We start from the raw sequence: 25707 nt of genomic DNA, 5'->3' as shown, positions 1-25707 counted from the left end.
AAACTTAGGTCCGCTCACCCACGTGCAATAAAGCCAATCTACAGACACTGGGTTGTGGTGAAGGAAAGTGCAACGTTTATCTCAGGGCACCAAGCAAGGAGCCAGGAAGCTAGGGATTAAAAGACCTGAACTCTCCAATGGCATTCAGGGAAATGTTTTAAAGACAGGGAATGGGAGGGGGGCTGTGAGGTTCATGATCATCCTGTGGACATTCTCCTGATTGGTTGGTAATGAGGTAATCTGGAGTCAACATCATCAGCCTTTTGCTTCCAACCAGTCTGGGGTCAGACTGGCTGTGGGCATCATACAGTTACCTAAAAAACAGCTCAAAGGGCACCACTCAGAATATTATCTATACCCCTCAAGGATGAACTAAAGGTCTTTGACTTTGTTTAATGACTAAACTATTATTATTTTGTCTGCTTGACTGTTTTCCTTTATCTCTGCCTTTTCTCACCTCTCTGATGAAATGTATTCTTTGGAACTCAGGGAAGGCCTAGGAGGCTAAAGTTTTTCTACAGATAAGAGACAGGTAGCGGACATTGGGGGGGATGTGTTCTGGGCAGGCCCAATAGGGTCCTGCTCAGTTACAGTCTCTCCAGATTTTTAGTACTTGGAACTTCAGAGTTTTGCTAAATTAAATTAAATAATAAGAATTCATTGAGTGTCTAGAAAATTCTTAAATAAGATAAAATACTGAAACATTGATTTCTAGACAAGTCTAAATTTACCTACATTTGTCCTCTTATGAGAAAAAAAACTAGAGATGTTTGGGTTTATTAGACACATGCCTTGTACCACATAGAAGAAAGAAATTATGCTATGAGACAATGTATGTTTTCAGAGGTTATCAAATATGTTCATAAAGTTGCCAATCAGAAAATGCTGGTATGACAAATAGTTCACAATGACATACTTCTTGGTTTTCACTAGAGATTAAAGTTTTTAAGTTTAAAAAGTTTCATATATAGGGCTTCCCTGGTGCTGCAGTGGTTGAGAGTCCACCTGCCGATGCAGGGGACACGGGTTCGTGCCCCGGTCCGGGAAGATCCCACATGCCGTGGAGCGGTTAGTCCCGTGAGCCATGGCCACTGAGCCTGTGCTCCACAACGGGAGAGGCCACAACAGTGAGAGGCCCGTGTACCACAAAAAAAAAAAAAAAAAAAAAGTGATATAGATAGAGAATCAGTAACCTTTTTCCATATGGATAACTAGTTTGTCCAGCTCCATTTACTAGACAGTGCCTTCTCTACCCACTAACACGCTGTGTACTTCTTCCATTCAACAGAATTTCATTCATGCCAGAGTCTAACACAGGGCTCTGTGCCAGGACCCACCTATAGCATTAAAGGATACTTTGTTTATTTTTATAATATATGAAATATACATGATAATGCGCCATGTACCTTATAAGAAACCCTCCCATTTCTTCTTCTTCTAAAGAAACTTTGGTCTTTTCCCCTTGATCTTCCATATAAATTTAAGGACCCAGGTTCCTTCCTCCCTCTCTGTGTCCCCCTCCTTGCTGTCTTGCTTTGTGTCCCCAGAGCCCCTTCTGATAGTTTGATTCACTCATCAGATGTGACCCCATGACCCACCAGAGTGATCCATGCCCATTCAAGTATAAGTATAAGTCTCCTAACAATGAAAGATCAGAAAGACAAAGAAAATTTAGAGAAATGCTTCTCCCTCATTCACTGGAAGCTTTGAAAAGTTGCTCACAGCCTTCCTCCTTCCCTGTCCTCTGTGCTCCCCTGGGTGTCTTGGCTAGGTGACCTCCCACGGGTCCTCGGAGACCGGCCTTTCCTGACCCTTAGTACCTCTCTGCTCTCTCCTTACTCACTGAGCCTCTGGAAGTCACACTCTTGTATTCTTCTTTTTTGGGAAATGCTTGTGCTGTAGAGAAGGATGTAAATATGGTTGCTATGGTTTCATTCTCATTTCCTGGAAATGTGGGTTCTGAACTCTCAACCAGATCTTCTTGCAAGAGGGGTGCAAGTCAGAGGCTGTTGTACTCCCTGCTGCCTCCCACCCTGGGCCTCATTTCCCAGGCAGGACAGAGGTTTGCCAGTCCTTGCTCTCTACTGTGTCTGCATTTCCCTGGATGAGAAGAGTTCTGTGGAGTGTCCTGTGCTAGGGGCTGCAGGGAGCACTTCACCAGACTCAACATTTTCTGCTGTTTTAGTGGAAACATTCCAATCTGATCTCTGACACCAGAAATGTCTTTCCTCTCTGACAGTGGTGAGTAAGCAAACTCTTTGCACTTGCAGTGATGGGATGCTTGTTTTGTGTTTGGAGGCCTGAGAGGTAGCCTTGGCTGGTGGAGAGCTGTGGTTTGGTGCAGAAGGCCTGGTCATCCTTTTCAGGTAGTTAAGAGAGTGAGGGAGGGCTAAGAACTGCCCAGGGCTAGGGCAATAGTGGTGAGAATGGGAGGAGCGACTGGATTCTGGATACATTTGTTAGGTTGCAGGATTGGGGATGTGAAGTGTGAGAGAGAAGATGATGCGGACAGCCCCATGTGCAAATGAGGGGTGGCATTGATATTACCTGAAAGTGATAAGACTATGGGAAGAGAGGGATGGGGGCTTGAGACAGGTTTGGCCTTGTTCAGTTACTAAAGATCACCCTAGACATACAAGCGGGAGATGTTGTATAAACAATGGGATATTTGGGTCTGAGGTCAGAGGAGAGGCCTGCGGTAGAGATATAAATTTGGGAGTTGCCAGCACGTAGGTGGTGCTGGACAACATGGGACAGGTTAAGGAACTTAAAGGTGCAGCAGGGCTGGGACTGAGTCTGTCATAGGGTCAGGTAATCAAGGCTTATGTATTCATTCTGACCTAAAGAGCTGAGGCTCGGGGTCTAGGACTTCAGAGCAGAGGAAGACAATTCACAGGGTAATGGGAAGAGCAAATGCTTGGTAAACAAGTATTTGCCTTGCCATGTAGAGACAATGGGACACAGAGAGGAACGTGAACATATAGACGTTGGTAAATTTCCCAGTCTACATGCCTAGCTCATATTCTTTTTAGTTACCTCTGGTGACAGCTCCCTTCTCGGAACAAGCCCGCCATCTAAATGCTTTTAAGTATTTAAGGGGGAGGTAAAAAGGACAACTTTCTGAGTCTTCTGTTCCTTAGAAATAACCAACCCCAAATAATCCTTACACCAGAGAAACATTTTGGAGTGGCAATATGTGCTCCCCTACACTGGTCACTCTTCTGATTTTTCTTTCACATTTGAAATGAAATGGCTTCTCATTGTTCAATTTGTTACTGAATTGCTTGCCTGGACCCTATCCTGGGTGTGACCCCTTGAATAGCACAAGCTTTATTCAAGGGCTAAAGAATGGAGAAGCAGCAACTTAGCTTGCAAATCAACTTCTCAACCCAATTTGGGTGGAGATACCATATGTTTTGGAGGGTCGAGGTGAACAGGAGGGAACTGGAAAGAGAGGGAGGAATATTCATTACTTACCAGAGAACAAGGATGTGGTTTGGATGGGAAACTGAGGCGACACTCCCTTTCAGTCCTTGTATGGGCTTTTCCGGTTGTTGTTATGGCAATAGTCAACTGTCCTGTTGCTGGTGGGTGTGTCATTTAGCATGCTAATTGCATTACAATAATGAAGCTCAAGGTCCGCTGGAAGTCAAATCTTTTGCCATCTTGGGCCTAGTTGGTTCTAACCAGATCTTGTATTTTTCTTTGCAGCTTCCTCCAGAAACTTAGATAAGAGCAATTGGTTTCCATTCAAGGCAGGGGCAGGGATATGATTCTGGGGGACCAGTCTGGAGTGCGGAGTTGATGAGAGACGTGTGCGATGTGTATGCAAACCTAGAAGTTGTCGGTGGGTAGACGGAACAAGTACGCTTCCTTAAGGCTGCACATCCCGCCTCTCTTTAGGGTTCCCAAGGGGAGACGTTGTTTGTAAAGGGCTGTTGGGAAGGCTGTGCTTAGCCCCTGGATTGGCTAGTTTCTTCTAGGGAAATGACGGGAGTGCCCGTTTTCAAATTACCTTGTTTTCGTGACTCTAAATCCCTCCTTGACAATCTCTCTCTCCTTTTCCTAAGCCCATTACTCTCCCCATCACAGACCACCACAGTCTTTTCAATTTAACATAGCTCTCCACAATTCATCTTCAGTATGTTTATCGGTGTATATTAATGTATACATGTATCCATGAGAACTATATAGTAAAGCTATATGTGGATCCCTTAAGGTGTCCACAAAAAGTATTGAGCTTAAAGTCTGTGTTATAATAAAAATACCTATTTGGTCTTTGTCTGCAATTCCTGGAAGGAGCTCCTAAAACCCTTGAAATTTCCAGAGTGATAGGAATTTCTTTTTTAAGCTAATGAGATGACTGGGGTGGGGAGACGACAGAGCATCAGGATGGGGGCTGGGGGCCAGAAAGACCAAGCCAGAGTTAGAGGGTTGGAACTTTCAGCCCCTTCCTTCCTTTCCTTCCCCACAACCTCCAGGGAGGGGAGGAGGGCTGGAGATTGAGTTCAGTCATCAATGGTCAATGGCTTAATCAACCATGCCTGTGTAACGAAACCCCTAACAAGATCAGTTTCTGACTTTCTAAACTCAATATTATTGGGGGCATCTATGTGGACGCTCATATGTCTACTTTATTTTTTCTGACACAGCAGTCAGTCAAATGTATATCCCACTATTTATTAATTATAAAAAGGACATGGTATTACCTAGAATACAGGCAAAGCTGCTGTAAAAGAGGGAGCCAAACACGGAGATGGAGTACCAGGGAAGCCTTACCCTCCCTCTGAGGGCAGTGCAGAGGGGAGCAGACTGCACAGCCGGGTGCTGGTTTCGTCTTGGTCAGGTAGCGCTCAGGCCCAGTCCATCTTCACAATCCACCATCTCCATGCCCTTGTCCCCATCTGTGTGCTTGTCTCTAGGGGAACAATCTAATCTTCTCTGATGATCACATCAAGCTTGGCCCACATTTCACTTGGTTCTCTCACCCCTTTGTCTCTCCCCTGGAAAATAAGCTCTGTGAAATCAAGGATTTCTATTCCTGGAGCTCCAGGGCTGGGACAGTGCCTGGCACAGAGCAGACACTCAATAAGAATTTGATTAGAGAATAAAGGAAAGAATAGAGAATGATTTTGCTTAGAGAATAAAGGGAGGATTTGCTTCTGGAATAAAGAAGTAAAGGGAGGACGAATTTGACAGTCCACATGCTGTTTTCATTCCCCCTGTGATCGCTTTGAGCTTATTGAGACCCCCTTTGTAAGCAAGTGATAGTTTCTGAAGATATGATCTCAATATTGCTGATACTATGTTTCCACAAATCACAGAGCCTTCACGGTAGAGGGGAGGAAAGGCTAGGTTTTAGTCAGTAGAGTGAGATGGGATACAAATATCCTTAAACACAGTTATTCTCTGTTTAATCAGTTAAATGGAGGCCACACAGAGTCTCAAGTTAATAACTGTGGTTTGCAGTCATTCTCAATGTGAGCCATGGATACAGGACTTTTCAGTAAGCTCAGAGCCATTCACAGCACCAGTGTCATCTTTGACACCACTTGAGAGCTAAGCCTCCATTAAATTTTTCTTGAAATAGTAGGATTGGTCACCATCTAAGAGTTTGTTCATAAACTAACATGTGGATACAACAATTTAAAGTAAATTTTAAATTTGGTTCAGCCACTATGGAGAACAGTATGGATGTTCCTTAAAAAACTATAAATAGAGCTACCATATGATCCTGCAATCCCACTCCTAGGCATATATTCAGAGATAAACATAATTTGAAAAGATACATGCACCCCAGTGTTCATAACGGCACTATTTACAATAGCCTAGACACGGAAGCAACCTAGATGTCCATCAACAGATGAGTGGATAAAGATCTGGTATATATACACAATGGAATATTACTCAGCCATAAAAATGAATGAAATAATGCCGTTTGCAGCAACATGTATGGACTTAGAAATTATCACACTAAGTGAAGTAAGCCAAAGACAAAACATCGTATGATATCACTTATAAGTGGAATCTAAAAAATGGTACAAATGAACTTATTTACAAAACAGAAATAGACTCACAGACATAAAAAATAAACTTATGGTTACCAGAAAGGAAAGGGTGGGAGGGATAAATTAGGAGTTTGGGATTAAAATATACACACTACTATATACAAAATAGGTAACCAACAAGGACCTACTGTATAGCACAGAGAATTATAGTCAATATCTTGTAATAACCTATAAGGGAAGAGAATGTAAAGAAAGACTATATATTCATATACATATGTATAACTAAATCACTTTACTATACACCTGAAAGGAACACAACATTGTAAATCAACTATACTTCAATAAAAAAAATTTTTAAATAAATTTTACAACAAGCAGACAGAAAGTGACATGTGGAGAAACCCCTAATTTCACAGGACTGCTCCATGATTGTTTCTAGGTGAAGGTTTGGGCAATTGTCCACTCCTTCCCAACTGCTCCTAATGCTGGCTTTACATTCTCCCTCAGCCACGAGGAAACTGGGTCTAGAACAACCCAGCTGAACTCTGACCTAGCCAGTGGGCATTTCCTTTCTCAGAGTCCACAGGGCAAACCTCTGGGCTGTGCTTTGGCATGGGCATCCTTTCATGGCCACAATCTACAGAGGTTGCTTCCCCCTGCAGAGAGCCACTCGCCTCAGTCAGCTGCACATTTCTAACAAGCCCTGAGAAGGCTCAGTATCACCCAAGGGGCCCCCAGGCGAACTGTCCTGCAGGCTGCGCTGTATGTCCTCATGATCACATGCCCATCACCAACTTCCTTAAGATATATCAAAATTAATTTTTCCCCTCTGAACTCACTTCCTTCTCCTGTGAGCCCGACGAGATGGATCTTTTATTTAACTTTATATAATTTATATTTTACTGAGATTATAATTGACACATAATATTCAGATGTACAACATAATGATTTGATATTTTGTATATTGCAAAATGATCACCGCATTGTCACCACACAGGTACAATTTTTTCCTTTGTTGAGAACTTTTAAGATCTAGTCTCTTAGCAGCTTTCCAATACATATACAGTATTATTCACTATAGTCACCACGCTGCACATTACATAGCCATGGTTTATTTATTTTATTACTGGAAGTGTTTACCTTTTGAACACGTTCACCCAATTTTACTGGCCCTGTAGTGACCATCCCAGGTCTGTTCTCAGACTCCTGTCCTGACAAAGGCTCACGTGATCACAGGGGACCTAGGACCAGAATGTCTGACTGTGAGTTATGCATTCAAGGGCATCAGGCCTCAGCCCACACTGGGCACTGTGGCCACTCCAGCCCAGAGCCTATCAAATGGGATGCCAGACTCAGAGTGACCCTCACCATGGGGAGCAGCCCAACCCTGGGGAACCCGGGAATGGGTGGAGCTTTCTGTCACCCACCACAAATGTCCTCATCACTGCAAGGGTCCCCTAGATTTAGTGGTATTTTTTATTTTACTACTAAGATCTTTAATTGAGTGTCTATAAGTGTTCATCTGCATCCACAGCTAGTTGTCAAGTTCATTTGTGAGCTTGTGTCTTTGCCCTGCAGTTCTTTCTACCTGGAATGCCAGTCTCTCTTGTGCCCACCTCCTCCCTTAAGGATTCCTCAATTTTTCTCCCATCATAATATTGTCTCTACACATCAGATCAAATATTTCTCTGATGTCCCTAAACTAAGGCAGGAGAGAGAGATGTATGACTGACTGCTGACAAAAGAATATATATACATTTGGAAAATACTTAGATTAAAAAAAAAAGAAAAGAAAACACTTTAGTTATATGTATAATATAATGATCACCTACACAGTGAACAACCATGCCCAGAAATAGAACATCTTCCATGACTTATACCTACTAATGTGTTCCCATTTATTCCATGGTCTGTCACCAGCCCTTGGGTAACAACTTCATGAAGTATTAATTTATGATTCCTTTCTTTCATTCATTGTGTTATCACTTACATATGCATGCCTAAACAATATTTTGTTGTATTTTCTTGAATATTTCTTTAAAGAGTATTCTACTTTTTTCCTCCTATTTTTTCTACTAGTTCTACTAAATTCTATTTATTTTAAACAGTACTGTGTTACCAAGATTTATTTATAAAAATGGATCATTCCTTTCAATGCTGTAGAGCTCAATTTATTTATCCATTCTCTGCAATGTCTATCCTCTCCTTTTTCACAATTATGAAGACTGCTATTAGAAACACTTTTTACATGTCCCCTGTAAATTTTTGCATAGTGACTCATAGGAGCTATCGTAGGCGTGCAAATGTTCCAAGGTGCATGAATGTACACTTTTACACAGTTAAGCCATAATGTTTTTCCAAAGTGATTGTATTAATTTACATTCCCAGTAGCTATATTTCAGAAATCCTATTGATCCACATTCTCCCTAATACTCCAGTTGAATTGAAGTACCATGTCATCTCATTGCACACAGATTTGCATTTGGCTTATTACTCAGGAGTCTGGTAAACATTTTTTTTAACATCTTTATTGGAGTATAATTACTTTACAATGGTGTGTTCGTTTCTGCTTTATAACAAAGTGAATCAGTTATACATATATATATATCCCCATATCTCCTCCCTCTTGTGTCTCCCTCCCACCCTCCCTATCCCACCCCTCTGGGAGGTCACAAAGCACCGAGCTGATCTCCCTGTGCTATGTGGCTGCTTCCCACTAGCTATCTATTTTACATCTGGTAGTGTATATATGTCCATGACACTTTCTCACTTCGTCCCAGCTTACCCTTCCCCCTCCCTGTGTCCTCAAGTCCATTCTCTATGTCTGCGTCTTTATTCCTGTCCTGCCCGTAGGTTCTTCATAACCTTTTTTTTTTAATTGTAGATTCCGTATATATGTGTTAGGATACGGTATTTGTTTTTCTCTTTCTGACTTACTTCACTCTGTATGACAGTCTCTAGGTCCATCCACCTCACTACAAATAACTCAATTTCATTTCTTTTAATGGCTGAGTAATATCACATTGTATATATATGCCACATCTTCTTTATCCATTCATCTGTTGATGGACACTTAGGCTGCTTCCATGTCCTGGCTCTCGTATTAGAGCTGCAATGAACACTGGTACATGACTCTTTTTGAATTATGGTTTTCTCAGGGTATATGCCCAGTAGTGGGATTGCTGGGTCATTGCTGTGTTTAGTTTTCTAAGGAACCTCCATACTGCTCTCCATAGTGGCTGTATCAGTTTACATTCCCACCAACAGTGTAAGAGGGTTCCCTTTTCTCCACACCCTATCCAGCTTTTATTGTTTGTAGATTTTTTGTTGATGGCCATTCTGACTGGTGTGAGGTGATACCCCATTGTAGTTTTGATTTGCATTTCTCTAATGATTAGTGATTTGCATTTCTCTAATGATTAGTGATGTTGAGCATCCTTTCATGTGTTTCTTGGCAATCTGTATATCTTCTTTGGAGAAATGTCTATTTAGGTCTTCTGCCCATTTTTGGATTGGGTTGTTTGTTTTTTTGATATTGAGCTGCATGAGCTGCTTGTAAATTTTGGAGATTAATCCTTTGTCTGTTGCTTCATTTGCAAGTATTTTCTCCCATTCTGAGGGTTGTCTTTTGGTCTTGTTTATGGTTTCCTTAGCTGTGCAAAAGCTTTGAAGTTTCATTAGGTCCCATTTGTTTATTTTTGTTTTTATTTCCATTTCTCTAGGAGGTGGGTCACAAAGGATCTTGCTGTGATTTATGTCATAGAGTGTTCTGCCCGTGTTTTCCTCTAAGACTTTTATAGTGTTTGGCCTTACATTTAGGTCTTTAATCCATTTTGAGTTAATTTTGTGTATGGTGTTAGGTGTTTTTTTTGGTTTTTTTGTTTTTTTTCTAAAAGGTTTAACTCTATATTTGGTCTGTGCAGGGGCTGTGACAGGGCCTGGGGGCCTCATCACCCATCACGTTCCCCTGATACCAGGCCACCTGGGCCACTAGACCCGGTGCCACCCCAGCTCAACCGCAACCCCCACGGAGGGCGGGGACAGCCTGTTCGCTCTCAGCCAGACGCTGTGCCCAGTGCTGAAGCCCCATCAGGGGCCACTGCGGAGGCTCCGTCCTCTTCCCTAGGCGGCCGGTTTTTTTAACAATTTTTTTTTTTTTTTTTTTTTTTTTGTGGTACGCGGGCCTCTCACTGCTGTGGCCTCTCCTGTTGTGGAGCACAGGCTCCGAACCCGCAGGCTCAGCGGCCATGGCTCATGGGCCCAGCCGCTCTGCGGCATATGGGATCTTCCCAGACCGGGGCACGAACCCGTGTCCCCTGCATCGGCAGGCGGACTCTCAAACAATGCACCACCAGGGAAGCCCTAGGCGGCCGTTTTTAAACGCAGCAAGCTCAGGTGGATGCAGGCTGCGTGCACAGCCAGGCGGGGAAAAGGCACGCTCTGCCCTGAGAGGATGGTACGGCCCCAAACAGGTCCCTGATAAAACGTAAGAAAAACACTTGTGAAAATGTACCCATGTGTATGGTGGGTATGGTGTTAGGGAGTGTATGGTGTTATGTGTATGGTGTTAGGGAGTGCTCTAATTTCATTCTTTTACATGTAGCTGTCCAGTTTTCCCAGAACCACTTATTGAAGAGGCTGTCTTTTCTCCATTGTATATTCTTGCCTCCTTTATCAAAGATAAGGTGACCATATGTGCATGGGTTTATCTCTGGGCTTTCTATCCTGTTCCATTGATCTATATTTCTGTTTTTGTGCCAGTATCATACTGTCTTGATTATTGTAGCTTTGGAGTATAGTCTCAAGTCCAGGAGCCTGATTCCTCCAGCTCAGTTTTTCTTTCTCAAGATTGCTTTGGCTATTCAGGGTCTTTTGTGTTTCCATACAAATTGTGAAATTTTTTGTTCTAGTTCTGTAAAAAATGCCATTGGTAATTTGATAGGGATTGCATTGAATCTGTAGATTGCTTTGGGTAGTATAGTCATTTTACAATGTTGATTCTTCCAATCCAAGAACATGGTATATCTCTCCATCTGTTTGTATCACCTTTAATTTCTTTCATCAATGTCCTATAGTTTTATACATACAGGTCTTTTGTCAGATTTTTCATCATTAGTGTATAGGAATGCAAGAGATTTCTGTACATTAATTTTGTATCGTGCTACTTTACCAAATTCATTGATTAGCTCTGGTAGTTTTCTGTTAGCATCTTTAGGATTCTCTATGTATAGTATCATATCATCTGCAAACAATGACAGTTTTACTTCTTCTTTTCCGATTTGGATTCCTTTTATTTCTTTTTCTTCTCTGATTGCTGTAGCTAAAACTTCCAAAACTATGTTGAATAATAGTGGTGAGAGTGGACAACCTTGTCTTGTTCCTGATCTTAGAGGAAATGGTTTCCATTTTTCACCATTGAGAACGATGTTGGTTGTGGGTTTGTCATATATGGCCTTTATTATGTTGAGGTAAGTTTCCTCTATGCCTACTTTCTGGAGGGTTTATATAATAAACGGGTGTTGAATTTTGTCAGAAGCTTTTTTTGCATCTATTGAGATGATCATATGGTTTTTCTCCTTCAATTTGTTAATATGTTTTATCGCATTGATTGATTTGCGTATACTGAGGAATCCTTGCATTCCTGGAATAAACCCCACTTGATCATGGTATATGATCCTTTTAATGTGCTGTTGGATTCTGTTTGCTAGTATTTTGTTGAGGATTTTTGCATCTATGTTCATCAGTGATATTGGCCTGTAGTTTTCTTTCTTTGTGACATCTTTGTCTGGTTTTGGTATCAGGGTGATGGTGGCCTTGTAGAATGAGTTTGGGAGTGTTCCTCCCTCTGCTATATTTTGGAAGAGTTTGAGACGTATACGTGTTATCTCTTCTCTAAATGTTTGATAGAATTTGCCTGTGATGTCATCTGGTCCTGGGCTTTTGTTTGTTGGAAGATTTTTAATCACAGTCTCAATTTCAGTGCTTGTAATTTGTCTGTTTATATTTTCTATTTCTTCCTTGTTCAATCCTGGAAGGTTGTGCTTTTCTAAGAATTTCCATTTCTTCCAGGTTGTCCATTATATTGGCATATAGTTGTTTGTAGTATTTCTTCCAGGTTGTCCATTATATTGGCATATAGTTGTTTGTAGTAATCCTTCATGATCCTTTGTATTTCTGCAGTGCCAGTTGATATCTCTCCATTTTCATTTCTAATTCTATTGATCTGAGTCTTCTCCCTTTTTTTCTTGATGAGTCTGGCTAATGGTTTATAAATTTTATTTATCTTCTCAAAGAACCAGCTTTTAGTTTTATTGATCTTTGCTATTGTTTCCATCATTTCTTTTTCATTTATTTCTGATCTGATCTTTATGATTTCTTTCCTTCTGCTAACTTTGGGGGTTTTTTTTCTTCTTTTTATAATTGTTTTTGGTGTAAGGTTCAGTTGTTTATTTGAGATGTTTCTTGTTTCTTGAGGTAGGATTGTATTGCTATAAAGTTCCCTCTTAGAACTGCTTTTGCTGCATCCCATAGGTTTTGGGTCATCATGTTTTCATTGTCATTTTTTCTAGGTATTTTTTGATTTCCTCTTTGATTTCTTCAGTGATCTTTTGGGTATTTAGTAGTGTATTGTTTAGCTTCCATGAGTTTGTATTTTTTACAGACTTTTTCCTGTAATTCGTATGTAGTCTCATAGCGTTGTGGTCAGAAAAGATACTTGATGTGATTTTAATTTTCTTAAATTTACTAAGGCTTGATTTGTGTCTCATGTTATGATCTATCCTGGAGAAGTTCCTTTAGCATTTGTTGTAGAGCTGGTCTGGTGGTGCTGAATTCTCTTAGCTTTTGCTTGTCTGTAAAGCTTTTGATTTCTCTGTTGAATCTGAATGAGATCCTTGCTGGTTATAGTAATCTTGGTTGTAAGTTTTTCCCGTTCATCACTTTGAATATATCATGCCACTCCCTTCTGGCCTGCAGAGTTTCTGCTGAAAAATCAACCTTACGGGGATTCCCTTGTATGTTACTTGTTGCTTTTCCCTTGCTGCTTTTAATATTTTTTCTTTGTATTTAATTTTTGTTAGTTTGAGTAATATGTGTCTCAGTGTGTTTCTCCTTGGGTTTACTTGTATGGGACTCTCTGTTCTTCCTGTACCTGGCTGACTATTTCCTTTCCCACTTTAGGGAAGTTTTCAACTATAATCTCCTCAAATATTTTCTCAGACACTTTCTCTTTCTCTTCTTCTTCTGGGGCCCCTATAATTCTAATGTTGCTATGTTTAATGCTGTCCCAGAGGTCTCTGAGACTGTCCTCATTTCTTTTCATTCTTTTTATTTATTCTGTCCCACTTTATTTATTTCCACCATTCTATCTTCCAGCTCACTTATCCATTCTGCTTCAGTTATTCTGCTATTGATTCCTTCTAGTGTATTTTTCTTTTCAGTTACTGTATTGTTCATTTCTTTTTTTCGTCTTTAGTTCTTCTATGTCCTTGTTAAACATTTCTTGTATCTTCTTCATCCGTGCCTCCATTCAATTTCTAAGATCTTGGATCATATTTACTATCATTACTCTGAATTCTTTTTCCATTAGATTAGCTATTTCCTCTTCATTTTTTGTCTTGTGGGTTTTTACCTTGCTCCTTCATCTGCAAAATATTTTTCTGTTATCCCATTTTGTTTAACTTACTCTGTTTGTGGTCTCCTTTCTACAGGTTGCAGGGTTGTATTTCCTCCTGCTTCTGGTGTCTGCTTCCTGGTGGGTGAGGTGGGTCAAGGGGCTTGTGTAAGCTTCCTGGTTGGAGGGACTGGTGCCTATGTTCTGGTGGGTAGAGCTGGTTCTTCTCTTTCTGGGGGCCAGTGCCACAACAGAGGGTGTGTTTTGGGTGTCTGTGAGCTTAGTACAACTTTAGGCAGCCTGTCTGCTAATGGGTGGGGCTGTGTTCCTGTCTTGCTGATTGTTTGGCCTGAGACATCCAGCACTGGAGCTTGCAGGCTGTTGTGAGGAGCTGGGTCTTGGTGCTGAGATAGGACCTCTGGGAAAGCTCACACCAATTGATATTACCTGTGGCCAGGAATTCTCTGGTGGTCCAGCAGCCTGGACTCAGCACTCCCACCATGGGGGTTCAGGCTTGACCCCTGGCCAGGGAACAAAGACCCTCCAAGCTGTGTGGTATGGCAAATAAATAAATAAATAAAATAACAAACAAAGAGACAAACAAAACCCAAGACAAATAATAAAAACAAACTAAACAAACAAAAACAGAAAAACAACAACAAAAAAGAAAAGAAAACAAACAGAAAAAACCCAAGACAAATACTAAAAACACAACCAAACAGAAACAACAAACAAACATACCACACAAAAAAGAAAACAAAAATCAAGCAAACAACTAAACACAAAGACCAAAACAAACAATAAAAACAAAAATAAAAAAATAAAAAACAAACAAAAAATTTTTAAAGCAAACCAAAAAAACACACAAAAACGACAAAAAAGTTGAAAACAAAACAAATACAAAAAATTTTAAAACCCAAAAAACAAAGCAACAAGACAAGAAATAAATAAAAATAGAAAAATAAAAAATATATTAAAAATAAATAAATAAAACAACCACAGCAAAACAAAACAAAATCAAAAAGTAAAAATTTTAAAAATAAGAAAAAAAATTCCCTGGGACCTCTGCTATCAGTGTCCTTGACCTCACAGGAGCCACAGCCAACCCCTTGCCTCCCCACGACACCCACCAAGACCTCTACGTATGTGTCTAGACCCACTGTGGGTACTTTGGGGGCAGCTCAGACTCTGCCCTGACCCAACTCCAGCATGTATGTGCCACCAAAATCCACAGCTGCTAAAGCTAGACCAGTCTCAGTTGTGAGAATACTCATTGTCCATTCATATATTCAGCAGATGCTGGGTTTACCAGGCCAATCATTTGGGTTTAATCCATGGCTTGTACAGTGGTGCCAAGAGATTTTAGTTCCTCTTCCTTAGTTGCACAGCTGCTGAGCTTGGGGCTTACCTTTGGTTTTGGCCCCACCTCTGCATGTGGGTCACCCTCAGGCCTCTCTTCCCTGCCCAGGTGAGAAGGGGTCAAAGGCAGCAGATGACTGGGGCACACTTGCTTGCTTACGTGTGAGGGTCAAGAGGCTGCTACAGACAGGGTCATGCATGCTTTCTCACGTGGGAGAGGGATAAGGCAGCCACGGCTGGGGTGCACACGCTTACTCCAATGGGATTCCCCCTCTAGTGCCTGAGGAGGCAGGGGCTGGTTGGAGGCTGAGACAGACTGAGGCATGCTCACTCTGGTGGGAATCTCTCCCAGTGCCTGCAGAGGCGGGCTGGCATGTGGGGAGAGAGTCTGCAGTGGTGGCTGCATCCCTTGTGCAGCATTCAACAATGGTCCCTTACTCCCAAGGCAGACATCACTTCCTCCAGGAGCATTCCCAGCTGTGGAATTCCTCACTCCTGATGCCTCAGGCTCTCTCCGTGCTGCCAATATCAGTCCTCTCTCTGGTCCACTCTCCTAATCCCACATTTCAGCACCCAGTCCCTGCCAGCATTGGCGGACAACCGTCTCAGGCTGGGGCACCTAGGGCTGTGGCACAGACTGCCTGTGCAAGTCTCACTCTGTCCTGCCTGCCACAAACTGGCCTCTGTACTTTCTTACACTAGCCCCCAAAGCCCCCTCTCTATTTCAGCGTATCTCGCCACTGGTGAGGGTGTCTCTCTGGGTGTGGTAACCCCTCCTTTCCTTCAGCTTCCCACCAAGGGTGTGGGTCCCATCCTGTTTCCTCTTTTCTTTTTCTTCCCTTTCTCTCCTTCGTCCTACCCAGTTATGCTGGGATCTTTTCCTGTCCTTTTAGGTCTCCAAGGCCCTCTGCTAGTGTTCAGCAGGTGCTCTGTGCAAATTTTTCCACTTGTAGTAGTATTCTTGATGTATTTTGGGGGAGAGGTGAGCCCCAGGTCCTCCTATTCTGCCATCTTGATCTCCTTGAATTACTACAGCTTTGAAATCAGGAAGTGTGATGCCTCTGTTTTGATTCTTCTTTTTCATGATTGCTTTGGTTATTTGGGGTCTTTTGTGGTTCCATACATATTTAGCATTTTTTTTCTATTTGTGTGATAAATGTCATAGGGCTATTTGATTTTGGATAGCTGAGACTGTCAGGAAAGCAAGTGATGAGGAAAAAGTTGGTAAGAAGGTGTAGGCATGGCAAGAGAGACAGGTGGCAAGAAGCAGGAAGGCAAGGAAGTTCCCAAAGTTTACTTTCCTTCCAGTCACCCATTTCTGGTTCTGATCCCCATGCATCCCTCATGACCATTTCCAGTGGCCAAAGTCTGTGTTTCTCATTTCCACTCAGCCTCAAGTCAGTGTTTTTCAACTTGACCCTTCTCAGCTGCTCCTGGCTCAAGCTGGCTTGTCTCCTGTGGCTTGGATGCATTAAAGAAGACCTTTCTAATTTTTATTGGAGTAGAGTTGATTTACAATGGTGTGTTAATTTCTACTATACAGGAAAGTGAATCAGTTATACATATACGTATATCTATTCTTTTTCAGATTCTTTTCCTATTTAGGTTATTACAGACTACTGAGTTCCCTCTGCTATACAGTAGGTCTTTGTTGATTATCTATTTTATACATAGTAATGTGTATATGTTAATCCCAAACTCCTCATTTGTCCATCCCTCCCCCATCTTTCACCTTTGGTAGCCATAAGTTTGTTTTCTAAGACGGAGTCTGTTTCTGCTTTGTAAATAAGTCAATTTGTATCATTTTTTTAGATTCCACATAGAAATGATATCATATAATATTTCTCTTTGTCTGTCTGATTTACTTCACTTAATATGATAATCTCTAGGTCCATCCATATTGCTGCAAATGATATTTACTTCATTCTTTTTAATAGCTGAGTCATATTCCATCGTATATATGTATCATATTTTTTTCTATGTATGGTAATATCAAAATATGTAATACATTTTCTCACATATTATTTTTTTTAATTTTTAAAAATTTTTATTGAAGTATAGTTGATTTACAATGTTGTGCTAGTTTCAGGTATACAGCAAAGTGATATCATGATATTTGTCTGTCTCGGACTTACATCACTTAGTATGAAGATCTCTAGGTCCATCCGTGTTGCTGCAAATGGCATTATTTCTTTTTTTCTGGCTGACTAATATTCCATTGTATACATGCGTATATTCTTTATCCATTCCTATGTTGATGGACATTTAGATTGCTTCCATGTCTTAACTATTGTAAATAGTGCTGCAATGAATATTGGGGTGTATATATCTTTTTGAATTGTAGTTTTCTGCAGATATATGACCAGGAGTCAGATTGCTGGATCATATGGTACTTCTATTTTTAGTTTTTTAAGGAACCTCCATACTGTTCTCCATAATCGGTGTACCGACTTACATTCCCACAAACAGTGTAGGAGGGTTCCCTTTTCTCCACACCCACTCCAGCATTTAATGTTTGTAGATTTTTTTATGATGGCCATTCTGACTAGTGTGAGGTGTTACCTCATTGTAGTCTGGATTTGCATTTCTCTAATGATTAGTGATGTTGAGCATCTTTTCATGAGCTTTTACCCATCTGTATGTCTTCTTTGAAGAAATGTCTACATAGATCTCAGACCATTTCTTGATTGTGTTGTTTGTTTGTTTTTTATATTGAGCTGCATGACCTGTTTGTATATTTTGGAGATTAATCCCTTGTGGGTCACTTCATTTGCAAATATTTTCCCCCTTTTTGTGGGTTGTCTTTTTGTTTTGGTTGTGGTGTCCTTTGCTGTGCCAAAGCTCTTAAGTTTCATTAGGTTGAATTTTTTATTTTTGATTTTATTTTCATTACTCTAGAAGGGGGTCAAATAAGATCTTGCTGCAATTTATGTCAAAGAGTGTCCTGCCTATATTTTCTTCTACACTGTAAGTGTTTATAGTATCTGGTCTTACATTTAGGTCTTTAATCCATTTGAGTTTATTTTTGGGTATGGTGATAGAGAATATTCTAATTGCATTCATTTACATGTAGCTGTCCAGTTTTCCCAGCACCACTTATTGAAGAGACTGTCTTTTCTCCATTGTATATTCTTGCTTCCTTTGTCATAGATTAGTTGACCATAGGTGCGTGGGTTTATCTCTGGACTTTCTATCATGTTTCATTGATCTATATTAATGTTTTTGTTCCAGTACCATACTGTTTTGATTACTGTTGCTCTGTTGTATAGTCTGAAGTCAGGGAGCCTGATTCTTCCAGCTCCATTCTTCTTTCTCAAGATTGCTTTGATATTTGGGGTCTTTAATGTCTCCATACAAATTTTAAGATTTTTGTTCTAGTTCTGTAAAAAATTCCCTTGGTAATTTGATAGGGATTGCGTTGAATCCATAGATTGCTTTGGGTAGTATAATCATTTTGACAATATTGATTCTTCCAATCCAGGAACATGGTATATCTCTCAATCTGTTTGTGTCAACTTTGATTTCTTTCATCAGCATTTTGTAGTTTTCTGAGTTTAGGTCTTTTGCCTCCTTAAGTAGGTTTATTCCTAGGTATTTTTTTCTTTTTGATGTGATGGTAAATGGGATTGTTTCCTTAGTTTCTCTTTCTGATCTTTCATTTTTACTGTATAGGAATGCAAGAGATTTCTGTGTACTAATTTTGTATTCTGCAACTTTACCAAATTCATTGATGAGCTCTAGCAGTTTTCTGGTAGCATCTTTAGGATTTTCTACGTATCCTGTCATGTCACCTGCAAACAGTGACAGTTTTACTTCTTCTTTTCCAATTCATATTCTTTTATTTCTTTTTCTTTCCTGATTACTGTGGCTAGAACTTCCAAACTATGTTGAATAAGAGTGGCAAGAATGGACATCATTGTCTCGTTCCTGCTCTTAGAGGAAATGCTTTCACTTCTTCACCATTGTGAATGTTTGCTGTGGGTTTGTCATATATGGCCTTTATTACATCAAGGTAATTTCCCTCTATGTTCACTTACTGGAGAGTTTTTATCACAAATGGGTGTTGGATTTTGTCAAAATCTTTTTCTGCATCTACTGAGATGATCATATGGTTTTTATATTGCAATTTGTTAATGTGATGTATCACATTCATTGATTTGCCTATATTGAAGAATCTTTGCCTCCCTGGGATAAAATTCCACTTGATCATGGTGCATGATGCTTTTAATGTGTTGTTGGATTCAGTTTGCTAGCATTTTGTTGAGGATTTTTGCATCTATGTTTATCAAGGTTATTGGCCTGTACTTTTCTTTTTTTGTGATATCTTTGACTGGTTTTGGTATCAGGGTGATTATGGCCTTGTAGAATAAGCTTAGGAGTGTTCCTTCCTCTGCAATTTTTTGGAACTTTTCAGAAGGATAAGTTTTAACTCTTCTCTAAATGTTTGATGGAATTCATCTGTGAAGCCATCTGGTCCTGGACTTTTCTTTGTTGGATATTTTCTAATCACAGTTTCTATTTTAGTACTTTTGATTGGTCTGTTCACATTTTGTATTTCTTCCTGGTTCAGTCTTAGAAGGCTGTACCTTTCTAAGACCTTGATTTCTTCTAGGTTGTCCATTTTATTGGCATATACTTGCTGTAGTTGTCTCTTCTGATCCTTTGTATTTCTGTGGTGTTTGTTGTAACTTCTTCTTTTTCATTTCTAATTTTATTGTTAGTCTATTTCATTTATTTCTGTTGTGATCTTTATGATTTGTTTCCTTTTAGTAACTTTGGGTTTTGTTTGTTCTTCTTTCTCTAGTTGCTTTAGGTGTAAGGTTAGATTGTTTGAAACTTCTCTTGTTTCCTGAGGTAAGATTGTATCACTATATATTACCCTCTTAGAATTGCTTTTGCTCTGTCCCACAGGTTTTGGATCTTTGTGTTTTCATTGTCATTTGTCTGTAGGTATTTTTTTATTTCCTCTTTGATTTCTTCACTTATCCATTGGTTGTTTATTAGCATATTGTTTAGCCTCCATATGATTGTGTTTTTGTAGTTTTTTTCTTACAGTAGATTTCTAATTTCATAGTGTTGTGGTCAGAAAAGATGCTTGATAGGATTTCAGTTTTCTTAAATTTACTGAGGCTTGCTTTGTGGCCCAGCATGTGATCTATCCTGGAGAAAGTACCATGTGTACTTCAAAAGAATATACATTCCGATGTTTTTGGATGGAATGCTCTATAAATATCAAGTAAAAGTCCAACTGGTTTAATGTGTCATTTAAGACCTGTGTTTCCTTATTGATTTTCCATGTGGATGATCTGTCCATTGATGTAAGTTGGGTGTTAAAGTTTCCCAGTATTATTGTCTTACTCAGTTTCTCCTTTTATGTCTGTCAGTATTTGCCTTATATATTGAGGTGCTCCGATGTTGGGTGTATATATATTACAATTGTAAGATCTTCTCCTGGATTGATCATTTTGTTGTGTCCTTCTTTGTCTCTTGTAACAGTCTTTATTTTAACATCTATTTTGTCTGATATGAGTACTGCTACTTCAGCTTTCTTTTGATTTCCATTTGCATGGAATAACATTTTCCACCCGCTCATTTTCAATCTGTATGTTTCTCTAGATCTGAATTGGGTCTCTTTAGACAACATATATCTTTTTGTTTGTTTTTTGTTTTTGTATCCATTCAGCCAGTCTGTGTCTTTTGGTTGGAGCATTTCATCTGTTTATATTATGGGCAGAGCTGTGTGGGCCCCGTTGGTTGTTTGGCCTGAGGTGACCAGGCACTGGAGCCTACTGGCTTTTGGGGGAGCTCAAGCCGATGACTACTCCCTGATACCTCCACCACCAGTGTCCTTGTCCTTAGAATGAGCTGTAACCGCCTCCCACGTCCCCAGTAAACCCTGCAAGAATAGCAGGTAGGTCTGGTTCAGGATCCTGTGAAGTTACTGATTTTTCCCTGGGTCCCAGTACGCATGAGACCTTGTGTGTACCCTCCAAGAGCAGAGTCTCTGTTTTCCGCAGTTCTATGGAGCTGCTGCAATCAAGCCCCGCTGACCTTTTAAGTCAAATGCTCTGGTGGCTCCTCTTCACAATGTCAGACCCCCAGCTTGGGAGCCTGACATAGGGCTCAGAACTCTCACACTTGTGGGAGAACTTCTGCAATGTAATTATTCTCCAGTTTGTGGGTCACCCACCCAGGGGTATAGGATTTCATTATATCATGAGTGCTCCCTTCCTACCATCTCACTGTGGTGTCCTCTTTATGTCTTTGGATGTAAAATATATTTTTGGTAGGTTACAGTCTTTTTCATCAATGGTTGTTCAGCAGTTATTTGTGATTTTGGTGTTCTCATGAGAGGAGGTGAGCTCAAGACGCCTCTACACTGCCATCTTGTCCCTTCTCTCCACATGGGCTTTCTTTGATCTTTTAAAATTATATTTCTTTCTTCTCTTCTAACTGTGTATTTCAAAATTCCCATCCTCCAAGTTACTTACTCTTTCTTCCACCTTGTCTGCCCTGCTTCAGATACTCCCTATTGCATTCTTCTTATCATTCATCGAATTTTTCAGCTGCAGGCTATCTGTTTGGTTCTTTTTTTCTTAATTTCCATCTCTTTGGCAAATAACCCACTTAGTTCATATATTTTATTCCTGAATTCATTGAGTTGTCTTTCTGAGTTTTCATGTGACTCACTGAGTTTCTCACAACTGCTGTTTTGAATTCTTTATCACTTAGATCACAATATTCTGTGCCTTTGAGTTTGTACGCTTGAGAATTATCAGTTTCTTTTTTGATGCTATTATTTCCCTGCGTGGTTATTTTCATTTTAGTTATGCAATGCTGCTTTCATATTTGAAGTAGTAGACATCACCTTCACTCTTTGCCTTCAGCAGATGTGGTGTTATGTTCTATGGTGTTATTATCTCAGTTTTTCTTCTGTGCTTGTGAAGGATTATTTGCTCCTCTCTTCTTGCTTCCCTTTGTAGACAAAATTTTAAGCTTTTATCTTTTCTCTGGTCCTTACAATACACCAGGCTGACTTTTGAAACCCCTCTTTTGTTTTCCACTATAGACAAGTTTGTGATGTCCCTCTTGCCAACCATCATATCCTGTCTTCAGACCCCACTCCTTGCCTACCAGAACTTGTTCTCCCAGATGCACTTGGGAGCACACAGGAGCCAGTAGCAGAGTGGGGACGTGTGGGTTTGGCATTTGTGCCCACCTGGGTTGCCAGTGGACCTGGTAGGGAGATCCCTGGGGATGGTACTCCCAGAGGCTCATGGGATGACTTCCTGCTCAGCACAATCCCTTTAATATACCTTAAATTCTTATCCCCACCTTAGTACTAGAGGTGCTGGTGCAAAAAAAATGGATTTCTCCGACCCTGACTGATCAGATGAAGTAGCTGGGTACTCACTCACTGCTTTTCTTTTCCCCTACAGGAGCGGTCACCTCCACCAGATAAATCATTCCCATTCAGTGTTTTCTTGGGGGACGTCAGCACAGGAAAACTTTCTCTTACCATCTCTGCTGCAACCAGACTTGTATTTTTCTTTTACTTTTCCTTCCAGTGATGTACTGGATTCTCCCCTCAGGAATGCCAGACTTCTGCAAGTTCTTCCATGGGTGAGTGCCTGCCCAGCTCAGCATCACCTCATTTTTTGCTTGCTAGCAAACTGAGGAGTCTAAGCAGTTTCTCTGGCTCTGCTAATTCTTCAGCCATATAGAGGTTTTTCTGTTCCTACCCGCTTTGCTCAGGAGTGAATTTCCTCCCAAGTCCTTGGGAGTAAGGTGCTATGTCCCAAGGTCCCGGATCCCAGGAACCTGGAGCCCAGAATGGAGTAGGGGAGGCAGTACTCTGGTCCATACAAGACCCCTTATTTCCACTGGGACTTCCTGGACCCTCTGTCATGTCTCCCAGGTGGTGGTGTAAACAAGGCAAAGCAGGAAAGGCAGCATCCTCCTTGCTTGTGTTAAGAGTCTGCAGCCTGCTGGTTTATGCTTTGATTTGTAGGAGCAATAGAGGTAGCAGCTGGTGTAGGGATTCCAGCAAGTGTGTAAGCAAGTGCTTTCTAAGAGTTAGAGCAGACAGAGAGCTAGATATGAGCAGAGAAGAAAAGGGGGGTCATGGACGGAGTGGCAGGAAACCATACATCTTGTGAACGACGGGGGTTCTTGGGCAGACAAAGAAAAGCAGAAACCTCTGGACTGACAGGAAACCATATATCTGTCGTGACAGGGGTCCTAGAGGCAGACAAAGAATGGTGGCAAAAGGTGAGAATCCCTGGTGTTGGAATGTAACTTTTTGCTCATTACAATAAAATGAACCTTGCAGATAAGAAGTTCCCATCATGCACCAAGGCCGTGACTCTTCTAATCAAGACCAGATAAGAACAAAAATCCCTCCTCCCCTCAGGAAGGTGTAGCTGGGATAAATAATCAGGAAATACCCCCCTCCCTCCCAGTGAATATTCCACCCAAACGTTTTTAACCAGTTTGCCAAAGGAACTCAGGGCAGCTACTCACATGAGCCTGCTTGCTCTCCTTTCTGAGAGTGTATTATCGCTTAATAAATCCTCACTTTGCTTTCTTGGCCTCCGTGTCCTGTCTCTGAATTCTTTCTTCAACGAGACAAGAACCTACTTTCTGGTAATATAAGTGGCACAACGTTACATACACAAACACAAGGTTGGTTTTACCATCCTCTAGTTCAGAAGTCGTTCTTTACTGGTAGCGGGGATGCTGTGGAATGTGGGTGACGTGCAGACCTGATCCTACTACACCACTGTCACTCACCAACAGGTTCTGCTGTGGTTATGGACAAGATGATGGGTCATCTGAGAGGAAACCAGGCCACTACACTTCTCAACCTTGTGCTGAGGCCAGGCCCAGAGCCTGCTCTACTAGCTGTAGGACCCCTGGGGACTGGGGGATAAATATAAGACTGGTGGGGGAGGGAATGTGGACCACACCTCCTGAAGAGGGTTAAGTGCATCCTTCGAGCAGCTGGAAGCACTCGAGGCAGAAAAATAACAACCTATTACCACTTGAAATAAAAGTCACTTGTGTATTTGCCCTAGGCCTGCCTTCCTAAAAACTACATTTGCTTGTCAAAAGCATTTGTACTTAGAAACATTTCAAACAAACATTAAAGTAGAAAGAAGAATATACGGACCTCTCCTTATATCCACCACCCAGTTGCATAACTACCACATTTGCTTTGTCTCTGTCCATTTCTTTGCTGAACTCAATCCCAAAGCAAATCCTAGACAACTTGCCATTCCACACCTACATAACTCAGGAAGGAGTTTCTAAAAAACATGGGCATTTTCTTACAGAATTTCAGGACCTTGTCACATCCAACAATATTAACAGTAATCCTTGGTAGTGCTTAATGCCTGGTGCATAATTAAATCTCCATGATGGATGTAAATATATCTTTTTAGTGCTAGTTTTTGAATTTGGAATCTAAATAAGGCCCATTCAGTCCCCTTGCTCTCTGTACCTCTCCCCATGCCAGGGATGCATTCTCGTGGTATTTCCTTCTGGTAGAAATGAGCTCTAGAGTCCACTTTTGCTTTCTGTTTTCTAATCATCATTGTAGTTGAAGGACACTGCATTTGCTTGTTATTTACTCAGATGCTGTTTATAACTCAGAGGACAACATTCTTGTCCCTGGAAATGCCACACATAGAATTTGGGATGTTTCCCTTGTTGACTGAACAAACATTGCACAACCTAAAAGTGAAGAATTATGTTTTATTTGGTGGTCTTACTGAGGACTAATAGCCAGGACACAGCCTCTCTGATAGCTCTGAGGAACAGTTCCAAAGGGGTAAGGGAGGAGCCAGGATATATAGGAGATTTTGTGGGAAAAAAAACAACATGTAGTCGAACATCAAAAGATTACCGCTAGGGCTTCCCTGGTGGCGCAGTGGTTGAGAGTTTGCCTGCCGATGTAGAGGATACGGGTTCGTGCCCCGGTCCGGGAGGATCCCACATGCCGCAGAGCGGCTGGGCCCGTGAGCCATGGCCGCTGAGCCTGCGCGTCCGGAGCCTGTGCTCCGCAACGGGAGAGACCGCAACGGTGAGAGGCCCATGTACCGCAAAAAAAAAAAAAAAAAAAAGATTACCGCTAATCACACAAAAAATGCAGACAACTCAAGTTAATAATTTTAGTGCTTTTCTATGTAAGGGCACATGCAAGAGTCTGGGCTTATTGAAATCATTCTTTTGATATGCATCTTAATTATCTAGGGCCATTATCCCATTTTCCCCATTTTTCTCCATCCTGAATTCCCCTTAGGGTGCAGCTGCAGTGGCTGATCGCTTTAAGGCCCCAACATCCTTTGTTTACTGAAATCGCAGGTGACATTCTTTGTCTACACCCTCATGTGAGAAAAACAGAAAATGGATTCAGACCAGGTCTCCTGGGTTCTGTGGCTTCAGCAGATTTAGGAACCCTCTATGATTGGGTGTGAAATGTTGAGTGTGGTCTTTTCTTGGGTGGGGGTGGGGGGTGGGTGAGGGATGTTGCTTAAAGATTTAATAAAATTCTCAAAGTCCCAGGACTTCCCTGGTGGCTCAGTGGTTAGGAATCTGCCTGTCAATGCAGGGGACGTGGGTTCGAGCCCTGGTCAGGGAAGATTCCACATGCCGCGGAGTAACTAAGCCCGTGTGTCACAACTACTGATCCTGTGCTCTAGAGCCCGCAAGCCACAACTACTGAGC

The 25707-nt window shown here is 41.1% G+C and overlaps 1 protein-coding gene across 3 annotated transcripts in view; it reads left to right on the top strand.

The window, feature by feature from the left end:
* Window positions 1–2066: 2066 nt before the first annotated feature.
* LOC105748394 (H-2 class I histocompatibility antigen, Q10 alpha chain-like) overlaps window positions 2067–25707 on the top strand; it is a 77204-nt gene continuing 53563 nt past the window's right edge. For 2 of the 3 annotated variants that reach the window (XR_007476773.1, XM_033401620.2), the window contains exon 1: window positions 2068–2241. Coding sequence is in view for 2 of the 3 variants with exons in the window: in XM_033401620.2 (XP_033257511.1) it covers window positions 2220–2241 (22 nt within the window). In the remaining variant the exon portion in view is untranslated. Of the gene's footprint in view, window positions 2242–25707 lie in introns of all 3 variants that reach the window. The other variant, XM_049708605.1, reaches the window with a different exon arrangement.

The sequence above is a fragment of the Orcinus orca genome, chromosome 3 (genome assembly GCF_937001465.1).
Source record: "Orcinus orca chromosome 3, mOrcOrc1.1, whole genome shotgun sequence".
Classification (NCBI taxonomy): domain Eukaryota; kingdom Metazoa; phylum Chordata; class Mammalia; order Artiodactyla; family Delphinidae; genus Orcinus; species Orcinus orca.
Note: the sequence above shows the minus strand (reverse complement) of the source record. Positions and strands in the feature narration are given on the sequence as shown.